This window comes from Colossoma macropomum, unplaced genomic scaffold, assembly GCF_904425465.1.
Source record: "Colossoma macropomum unplaced genomic scaffold, Colossoma_macropomum, whole genome shotgun sequence".
Taxonomy (NCBI): domain Eukaryota; kingdom Metazoa; phylum Chordata; class Actinopteri; order Characiformes; family Serrasalmidae; genus Colossoma; species Colossoma macropomum.
Genome location: NW_023494809.1, coordinates 14,894,983 through 14,906,350, shown reverse-complemented (window position 1 = coordinate 14,906,350; position 11,368 = coordinate 14,894,983). Strand labels below are relative to the sequence as shown.

General features: G+C 37.4%; 1 protein-coding gene across 1 annotated transcript; it reads left to right on the top strand.

Moving 5' to 3' along the window:
- Positions 1-3,048: 3,048 nt before the first annotated feature.
- On the top strand, positions 3,049-7,933 carry ngdn (neuroguidin, EIF4E binding protein). Its single transcript, XM_036558880.1, has 11 exons — positions 3,049-3,089; positions 3,516-3,575; positions 3,928-3,999; positions 4,081-4,218; positions 4,409-4,493; positions 5,837-5,889; positions 5,982-6,114; positions 6,407-6,581; positions 7,140-7,287; positions 7,642-7,705; positions 7,818-7,933. Exons 1-11 carry the CDS (start codon positions 3,066-3,068, stop codon positions 7,835-7,837), a joined length of 972 nt encoding a protein of 323 aa, XP_036414773.1. The 5' UTR covers positions 3,049-3,065; the 3' UTR covers positions 7,838-7,933.
- Positions 7,934-11,368: the final 3,435 nt, after the last annotated feature.

Below are 11,368 nucleotides of genomic sequence, written 5' to 3'. Positions count from 1 at the left end.
TGCAGGGATCAACACGCTCACCCAGGGGTCTACAGCCACACTCCGGGGGTCTTTACTTCACTTTCTAACCCCCCTCTCCGTTCTCTACCAACAACAAACTGCGGCACATCTGAATACAGTTGCAGTTTGAACACCTACTGCTGAAGGTTTTTTATTTTAACTGCTTTCCACATTTCAGAATAACATTTCAGTAAAACACCAACAGAGTTCAGAAGATGTAAACTGTCAGGAGCAAGTGTAGCAGATTGTGGTTGGAACTGGACTCTGCATGAAGATGTATCTCCAGGATCAGACCAGGGGAACATTTTATTGCTCAAAAATGTTGATATGTGACATCTCAGGAGACTCTCACTATGTTTCCCTTTTTGAGCATAAAAGCATCTGGTAAAGGAATAACTATAAATGAATAAATATAAACGTAAATTAATAAATGAGTTAATGTTGTATGTTGTGTTGGAGGGTCAGTGCTGTTTGCTCTGTGCACCCCACAGCTGTTAATATGTTTAATCCAGTAAAAGACTCAGGACTAATTTAACTGAAGCTTCTTTGCCACCCCCCCAAGAGCACCACCAGCACTAAAGTCAGAACACAGTGAGTCTAGGAGCGGCTCTAAAGTCATTTACTGATGAGACCGCGGCCTGTAAAGAGAGACTTTGTGTTTTCTTGTTGTTTACAGACGCTTTATTACAGTAAAAGGGTTCAGCTGATTATACAGACGTGCAGACGACGCTTCATTAGTGATTCCTGTAAAAGCTCCATCATGCTGAGATGTTTAACAGTAACAGCGTCTCCTGAAGGTCAGCTCCGCTGCCCGAAACTGTCCGGTTAAAATACGGCTCAATATCAGTAACTACACTAAAGTACAGCATTGACTGTCCTCACAGCCACAAAAACACATTTAAAGGGCCCATATCTCACATTTTTCTTTTCTTTTATTTTTCTATTTACAAAAACTGTCATAATTCATTTCTACATGATCACTTTGCAACCTTTATTTATCCTTTTAATATAGAATTTCTTTAACATTGAATATCTCTTTAATACAGAATTACACAACCTGTGTCTTTAAGACTGATATAAATAATATGTAAATGAGCTCTGTTCTGATTGGCTGTCCTTGTGCCTCATTTAAAAAGCTGGCTGGCTGAGACACTTCTAACTTTTGCTAAGCAGCTAAATGTATGTAAATGTGTTGGGTTTTTGTGACATCACAAAAAAAACAATGAATTCCAAACAGGCTGTATTTATGTAGCTTAATTTTTATATGTGGACTGTATGGACTGGAGAGTGAAATTTTCTTTAATATGGGCCCTTTAAAACATCAGCTAGGCACTTTTATCAGAAATGCTGATTACTAAAACAGTAAATTACAGGATGCCTCATCAAACAGACAAACTCTCAGATCCATACCTCTCTGAAACTTATTAACCCCATTAAACTAATTATAGAGGTAATAAACTTTGTGATACACACAATTTATCTCACTTAAATATGGGTTACCTTACCTAATGTCCAAATCTGCTCCTAAACAGGACTATTTCTTGTTTAGGGTCACTTGGGGCTCTATGAGTATCATATTTTTACTATATTATTATTCATTTTCAGTCATTGTATTGGCATTAAAAGTATCATATGAAGAGATCACTGATGGCTTTGCTTCCAAAAAATCAAGACAGCAGAAACTATGCACACGTCACTTAAACACATTTTGCAATTTTTAGAGACAAAAAACTTTTCCTTAAACTGTTCCTTAAACTTATCAAACTTCAGTATTAGTATTAGTGTTATCCATTTTATTCTTGCATCCAATATAATATGATTGAAGTCAGTTGGCTCCCCCAAGTGTTTAGAAATGGCCCTCTCGCTTTCATCATTGCCCATCTGTTCAACTTAAAGGGGAATTCCACCACTATTACAAATTTTCTACAAAATGAAATAGCTGAAATGAAAAAAAAAAAAAAGTAATTCAAGGCGGTTTGGTGCGAAATGTTCTATTCTAGAGACACTTACAGATTTAAAGTGGTTCACAGTGGTGGTGATAGGAACCAGACGTCCACCTCTAAAAGCTCCCTCGCAAAAAGTTATTACATGACATTGTTATATATACGTTGTCTGAAACATTTTTACGATAGTTTTGGTCTAAAACATTTTTAAAATCCATGGTGGAGGCTACATGCAGGTCATTGTGAGGCTAAATAGTCCCCGATTCAGATTTTAACTATTGTACAATCATTATTACATATAAAACATATAAAGGAAGACACCTGTTCACCGGTGGTTTTGGACGGTAAATAAAATGTCTATATTTGTGCTGTACACATCGCGACCCCTGGTTCTCTCACCACCACTGACTTTACAATGAGTGTCTACAATGAACCATTTCACACCAAACCACTCTGAATTACTTTGTTTACGTCTCAACTGAATTATTCAAGAATTTTGAAATATCGGTGGAATTCCACTTTAACCAGTGCTGTTTACTGAGCCACCCACGCTGAGTGATAGGATTGCAGCGCCATCTGCTGGTTAAAATACCGCTATTTCGTGTTGACAGAAACACATTAAAATTAGGCACAAAATAATCACATACAAACTCGCTCTTACGTTTGCTGATTTATATTCTGTCGTATTATAATGCGATATGCGATAAAAATGTGATATATGATGTGGTAAACAACATATTGAGTCAACAGCATCAACAATGACAACAGAAGTGGCCTAATCTTAACATAAATGCTCTAAGTTATGGTTAGGAGTAACTGTGTGGGAAATTTACAAGCAACTCTTCATGCCTGCTTAATTAATTCATTTGTTTACTGAAAATAAAACATTCTGTAGTAATCATACACCACAAAAACCTCAATGTGGGTTTTATTTTACAGCCCAATATGACATGTACACTGTAAAAACATGATTCTTTACACTAAAGTTTACCTTATCTTGATATGTGATGTACCATCTGCTGTGTTGATCTGCTCGTTTCCCATTAAAAGGTAAAAAAAAAATCGCAACGTAAAATCTTACGGACCGTCTCGCGTGTCCTAAAGCGTGTGCCGTAGTTCAAGATGGCGACCACCGGTGTTCATAACGTGAGTATTGTGTGGATAAAATGTTTATTAAACTTCGGATTTATACACTAAAAAGTGCTGATTAATAGTGATGGGTATAATAAGCAGCTAATCTATTAAAATTTAAGAAGACAGTTCGAATAACAAGCACGTAGCTGGAGACCCCTTCTTATTTGTATTTTCCGTTCCACCTTAACAAGGGCCATAGTTACATACTGGCGCCTGGAGTGCCATACGGTAACCGTTGCACCATTTAAGGTTAAGCCAACTTCAACCCCGTAAACAAGCCAGCTTTAGCTCTTTTGTAGTGAGCTTTTTAACTTTTCTGGTGGATAATTGTCGTATTCATCTGTGATTTATTTTGGATTTGGATTTGGATTTGGATTTGGATTTAAACAAGACAAAACAAGAAATGTGATAATAACTTTATTCGTTTTATTTTTTCAGGACTGCGTTGATGATGATTTGCCCAAAGCGGTTCAGGTGCTCAACAAACTCACTGAACAGGTCTGAAAAAGCTTAAAATTGAAGTATGAGTCTATAAGCCTTAAACGTTTACAGCTGAAATATTAGTTAAATGTGCTAAATATACAGTTCTCTAAAGATCATCTTATGATTGTGCAGTTTTTTCACTTTATTACTATTATTGAGTCAGCCTTTGAAGGGATAGTTCACCGATAATTCAAATCCAGTTTGACTACACTTGGGATAAGGAGGAATCAGTGAAAACATTTTGTGTCTGACGTGTACTTTTTAAAATTTTGGCTGAGCCACGTTTCAGTTTCTATAAGGCTTAGGTTTTTTTACGTAGTAGGCTTGAAGTAGGTGTTCAGGTGAATGTTCTTGTCTCTAATTTCAGGTGGTGTCTGTCACAAGCCATGTTCGGGACCTAATAAAGAAAGTCCAAGAAAAGGAATATCAGACCTCCAAGGTTAGAACAGAAATCTTCTTGATTAAATACTTAAATACCTTCAAAGCTAAAAGTTCTCTAATTGTACTTTTTTGTTTGAAGGGTTTGTCTTTTTTGGACCTGAAATACCACCTTCTACTGTTTTACCTCCAAGATGTTACTCATCTGATGTGCGTTAAGACAAATGGACAGAGTTTGATCGACAGCGCTGCCATCCAGAGACTTGTCACCATAAGAACTGTAAGATTTTCACTGAGTGTTTATAGATACAGTGAAATATAACTCAGAAGAGACTGCAGCAGTCTGATTACTGAGTCTTTTCTTTTTTGTTATGACAGAGTTTTACATCTTAAAATTCAGATCCATCAGATTTGTGCTCCTCTAACATGGCCCTAATATTAGTTTGCTTGTGAAATTATTTTCTCTGCAGATTCTGGAGAAGATGCGTCCTCTGGATCAGAAGTTGAAGTATCAGATTGATAAGTTAGTGCGAACTGCTGTCACCGGAAGTCTGTGTAAGACTTATTTTTCATTATAAAGGTTTGATGCACTGGAATATCAGGCTGCTGCTATTCATCAATGTAACTGACTACACGGAGAGGCTGCCCCCAACACCTAATATATAAAACCTAACGCTTAGACCCAAAACTCTCAAATAAATACTAGATCAGGGGTCCTGCATTATCCACAAAGGTCCGATGTGGCTGCAGGTGTTCATTCCAGCTAAAAAGGAGCACCTCATATAACTATCCAAACATTTAAAGATGGGGAAGAAGTTGAATCAGATGTGTTTCTGCTGCATTGGAATGAAAATCTCTAGCAACACTGGCCCTTTGTGGATAAGATTGATAACCCCTGTACTGGATCCTAAACCCAATTTACTAGGCTCTAAACTTTAAATCAGAGGTCTTTAAATCCAGACCTCGAATCCAGTTTCCAGTTATGGACTGTGTGGATTGAAAAATCTCTGCCCTAAATACTATTCTCTGAACTCTAAATTCTAGCCCCTGCCACTGAACTCTAATCTCTAAATCCTTAACCCAAAACCCTAACTCTTAAGTTCTAGATGCTAAATCCTGACCCTTAAATATTAGGCCCTAAATCCTAGACCCAGATCCTAAATGTCAATCCTTAAATCCTACACACTAAATTCTAACCCTTAAATCTTAGACCCTAATTGCTAACCCTTGAATCCTAAACGCTTAGGTCCTAAACCTTAATTATTGGAAGCTTAATCCTAGACCCTAAATCCCAGCCCTTAATTATTAGACCTTAGGTATTAGATACTAAATCCTTTCCTACAGCCTCTTAATTAATATTCTGAGCTGTTTTTTTTCCAAGAGTGGAGTGACTAACATCCTGATGTTTCTGCTCAGGAACTTGTAGGCTAACAGAGATCTCTCTAAGGTTCAGTAGTTCTTGCTGCATGATTAATAAATCAGATTAATAAAATGTGTAAAGTTTTCTCTGTTTATTAATTCTACAGCTTACTGTCGAAGTAGTCTGAATCTGTCAGGATGTGCTGTTTTTGTTGATCAACTTGAATGTAATTACAACTTTAGAATCACTTAAGTCTCAGTTTATATTTGGTGAGGGATGTTCTGTGTGTTTAAGCTCCAGCATGGATTTATCTAATTAACAGTTTGTGTTACTGAAAAGCATCCCTGTTTCAATGAATTGTTGGAACTGCAGTTAAATGCTTTAGTAAGTTTATTAATTGCATCAGTAAAATAATCTATAGATTGTTTACTGACTAATGCTTAGCAGCCTTACTGTAGTTATATATGTGATGCTACATGTTTACATCATTACTGTGGTCTGATTCTGTCTAACTGTCGAATTTTATACTTTGTCATAGCTGAGAACGATCCTTTACACTTTCGTCCAAATCCTGAGAATCTTGTCAGTAAGGTAACAGTCATTCCTATCATTTTAACTTATTAATCTTTAACATTGTAAACATTTGTGTTTCATTGTCAGTGGTTGTTCTTTTACTTTTTCAGTTCAGTGAGCATGAGGAAGAAGATGATGATGATGATGACGATGAAGAAGATGGAGATAAGAAAGATTCTCAGAAAGCAGGGCTCACTAATGACAGGAAATATAGACCACCCAAGATTGCTCCAGTTCATTATGGTAAAATGTTTATGTACATATACACAAATATATATATATATATATATATATATATATAGTATATATATATATATATATGAGAGAGAGAGAGAGAGAGAGAGAAATTATTAATGATGTAGTGACTTTAATTGTGCAGTATGTTTTTAATAATTAAAAACATTTCATCTAGTTTCTCATGAAGATCAGACATGCTTATAGAAGCTTCATTAGTGACACTGAGATGATGATGATGGGTTTGAGTTTTGCTAGTGATTTTGTGCAATTCAGTAAAATTCTCCTGCGTGTTTCACAGCCGGGGATCTGACAGAGGCAGACAGGCAGAAGGATCTCGCCGATAAACAGAAGAAAGCGGCTCTACGTAGCTCTGTCATCCAGGAGCTCCGGCAGCAGTACAGCGACGCTCCTGAAGAAATCCGAGACCGCCAGGACTTCCAGACCGATAGAGAGATCCGAGAAGAGCAGCACAGGTGAGAGAGAGAGAGAGAGATGTTTGTTATTCATCAAATTAACAGTAATTGTGCCATAAAATGTGCAGAAGTATGTTCTATGTAGAGGATGAGTAAACATATTTGCACTTCAACCAAATCAACCAAACATAAAATTCAACCATGAAGTTTACTCACTTAATGGGATTTCTAAACAAAAAACTTAACCCAGAACTTTTTTTAAAGGAATCGTGTTGAGAAAAATGTCTCTTCAGCACATATTAATACTAATAACTCTTGCCATGAGTTTTTATTAGAAACAACAGAGGACTGAATACTTATATAAATTAAAAGAACAGTGAAATAAAGAGCTTTGCTTAACTTTTCACAGTTTAGTTGTTGATTTTGGTGTTGTTTATATTAATGACTATAAAAACAGCATTGCTGTCCTTGTTACCGTTCCTGTCCCTGGCCCATCTTCTTGTCCCTGCTCATGTCCTTGGCTCTGTTCCTGGTTACTGGCCCCTGCCTCATCTCTGTCCCTGCCCTGTCCCTGTTCTTGATCATTTATGCCTTCCTTTCTGTTCTTTATTTCCTAAGAAAATACTATGAGGAGTCCATGATGGTACGTCTGAGCCTTACACGAGACCAAAAGGCCAAAAAGAGGCGGATGGTGGGAATGACCACGCAGCTGGGCAACATCACACACTTCAGCGACATCACGGCACTGACCGGCAGACAGGCAACGGTAAGGGGGTGGGGTGGGGGGGATAGCAGCAAGCTGTGCCTTGAACCGTATACACTAAATAATCAGAACAGTTTTCCCTGTATGAAGCCTGTATGCTGTATAAGTAATGTACACTGCTCTCTGGTAGAGAATAGACTTCAGACACAGATTTAATCATAGTCCTTAGTTGAATGTAAAACACTACAAAGAAAAGCTTGTTTACATATCAAATTATCTAATTTACTATTGATTTTTTTTTTTAAACGTCCATGGCTATTTGACTTTCACCCATAAAAGCTCAGACAGACTTATTAAAAAAATTTTCATTAGTCTGATTGTCAAAAACTAAAATATTGTCTCTGTGTTTTATTTTAGGACTTGGACAATACCAGACCCAAGAAGAAGAAGAAAGTGATGAAGAAGAAAGCTAAAAAGAAAAGTAAGACTGTTTTCAATGAATATTCCACTTACTGTTTTCACAAATAACACAGTTTTTATAATCATAAAAATATTTATTTAATCATTGATTTTGTGGTACTTTTACTTTTCAGTGTTCAAGAAACGCAAGTAGGATTTTTCAACATCAAGACATCAAATATCAGTTCCTCTGGTTCACTTTTCTTTATCGTTTCAGAAATAAAACAATAATAAAATGAACAAGCTGTAATGTGTTTATCTGCCTCTAACTTTTTTTATCGATTTTTGATCTTCCACAGTCATAAGTGCTGTGATTAGCACAGGATTCCCAGCCTTAATCCTGGTGATATCAGGCTCTGCACAGTCTTCGGCTTTCTCTACTCTAACATTTAACTAATTAACAAGCTCCTGTTGGGCTGGGTGTGTAGAGCATGGGGTCAGTAGGACTGGGATTAGGACCTCCTGGTGCAAACACCAGTTCTGAATGTAAAGCAGTGCAGAACACAGACAGATGCTGCAGACTGTATGACTAAATTACAGACACGATACTGTACTGTATAGATTAGCGTAGCAGTGCATTCACACAGAGAAACACAGCAAGGTGAGTTAAAGGGCAAGTCCACTGATTTTTCAGAATTCTCCCATAGGTCAGTGGTTGAGATGGAAACGAGTCAATCAGAGTGGTTTAATTAGTGAGACTGGAATACATCTTCTGGCTGTGTCCAAAAACTTATAAAAACTTCATTTCTATTTTTACCTGATCTGGTAAACATGTGGATCCATAAACCCCTGAAGGGAAATTCCACATTTTTTAATTTCTGCATAATTTAGTGGTTGAGACGTAATCAAAGTCATTCAGAGTGGTTTGATGTGAGTCCATTGTAAAGACTCCAAAACCACCAGTAAACCTACACGTGTCTTCTGAGTTTTTATGTGTAATTTTTATGGTAAAATAACAGTAAATTAACTGAATATGTATTTTCTTTGGGAACTAGTTTACCTTTTTTAGGCCAACATCTCAAAACTACTGTAAGACAACGTCTCAGGCATCAGGCAGTGTGTTCATAACCATTTCATGTCATTCATTTCTGTAAGGGAGCTTTTAGAGGTGGATGTCTGTCTGGTTCCTATCACCACCACTGTGAACAATTCTTTGGAACAGAGCATTTTACACCAAACCACTCTGAATGACTTTGTTTACATCTCAACATGTCTTATGCAGACATTTTGGAAATCAGTTGGAATTCTCCTTTTACACCTCCTGTAATGCTGAAAGGGCAGATGCTGCATCATCACCAGGCCAAATAAGGTTAAATTTCCAAAACAATGTTGCATCTTTAATCTCCCATTCAGGAATCCTGCATCAGCTGTAATGTGAACACTGCATCAGTCTGTAAGGTTCATGCAGGAGAACACTGAGAGAGCAACACTGATCTTTTAAAACTCCACCATAAATGAGTAATAAAAACATCACTATACTCCCACCAAGTACAAAATAAACTTAATTTTTTAACTTTATGGATTTTGAATCACTTGATATGGATTAAGGCTGATCTAGGACTACATTTTAGTGTCAGTGGAGAGTTTTCAATGACATTTTTTTCAAGTCTAGGTTTAGGCTTGATCTAGGTCTGTTAAACTGGCCCACAATCTATTAGCACAGTATTCAATAGATGCTGAAGTTACCACACAAACATCAAAATCAAACTGCAAATACAATCAATTTGCTTCATAAAAAGAGTCTGTTGTAATTGTGAAGATCTTATGAAATGGTCTCCAGAAATATTTTACCAGCTGCTGTATTCATGTTGTATTCACTCATAACTGTCTTCTTGGCCAAAATGAACCTCTTCAACCTCCAGAGTGGCTGTGTGGTGCAGTAGAACTAAGAACTTTGCTGGACTTGGAGGTGGTTGGTTTGTTTCTCTCTGTGATCCCAGAAGAGAGTGTATTAATTAAAGGTTAAAGAGGGCCCATATCCTACACTGTTATTGTATTTAATTTGTGAGGGTTTACATACCAAAAACAGTAGTAATAATTCTTTACATGATTATTTTCCATCCTCTCCTTATCCCTTAGAATTAAACAGGCTGTTTTTGTTTCTGTGTCTTTAAGAGTGGTATATATGTAAATGAGCTCTGTTATGATTGGCTGCTCTGTATTGAAAAGGCAGTCCAGGCTGAAACCTTCCTTATAACTTCTGTGTGAATGGACAGGGCTAAAGCTAAATTGCTGTAGGCTAAATATGTGGATATAATTTAATGTAAAACAGTAAATGTAGAATGGTCTTTAGTATAAATATGTGGTCTGGAGAGGCAACAGTACGTTTGGAAACTTTAGGAACATTCAGTTTTTCATGATGTGGGCCCTTTAGTGTAGATCAGTGGTTGCCTCATCTAGCACAACTGATTGAACTCATTAACAAATTAACAAGCTCTTCATGCGCTGGGTCAGATGTGTAAAGCAGGAAAAACACAACAATATACAGGATAGTGGGTACTCCAGGACCAGGGTTGAGAACCTGTGGTGTATATGATGAGATCATGTGCAATAAGCTTCACCAGTTTCACCAGGACTGGTTCCAGACATCTTCTCCCACCAAGTGTTTTGGAGGATATACTTGGTTCTTTCCCAATTTAGTCACTGTCAGTTTGCTAGCTTTTCCAGCTGCTGCATGAGAAACATCACTTGAGATGGTTCCAGAGGAGAATGGTAACTGTCCAGCTCTGTGTACATGAGCCAGCAGTGAACTGCGAGTGAAGAGTGGAGCATGTCTCAGCTTCCTAAAGAAAAGTCTTGCTGACAGTAGATAGTATTTGACAATAGACAGTATGTCATCCAATTTTTCACAAAGAAAGGTGAGTGTAGTCCATAAGTAAATTAATCTGTTATCTCAGTCCATGGCCTGGTTCTGCTTCCTGAACATAATTAACTTCATATCTTTATTGGCCAGGTTTGCTTACACATACAAGGAATTTAACCAAAACCAAATTCCTTGTATGTGTAAGCATACCTGGCCAATAAAGCTTGATTCTGATTCTGATCTTCACAGTGTTTCACAGAGTAAACACATTTCACTCCTCTTGTAGCCAACATTTAATCAACTCAGGCAACCTTAGCAAGTTATTCATACTAAATTAGTTGTCCCTGCCCCTGCCTGGTGCCAGGCCCTACAGATGCAGCTTCAGGCTCAGCAGCCCTGTCTCCCCATCCCCACACAAATCTGACACACCTAATAAAGACCTTCAAAGGAACCTGGTGTGGTGGAACTAAACTCTGCAGGACGGTTGATCACCAGGACCAGGGCTGGATACTCCTTCTCTAATTCAGGGGTTTCCTGCAGGGAAGCACTAGACTGTCCAACACACCAAACTACACATACTATATTGCTGCATGTACTATCAATGGTGGTGTACTATTTTTACATACTATTTAGTATGGTAGTATATGGTAGTATTTAGAGCACAGCCTAAAATAGGCAGTCACCAGGACTGAGAAATCATGTAATTCACAAGCTTATCCTGAGTTACAATGCGAGAGAGCAGGAAAACAATAAAATGTGCAGAGCTGGTTAAGATCCTGCAGTCAAAAGTGACAGTTATTTCTGCTTAAAATTGATTTTATAGTTATTTTTTGATTCTATATAATTTTCATATTTTCACAGTCTCCCATTCAAACTGAACCC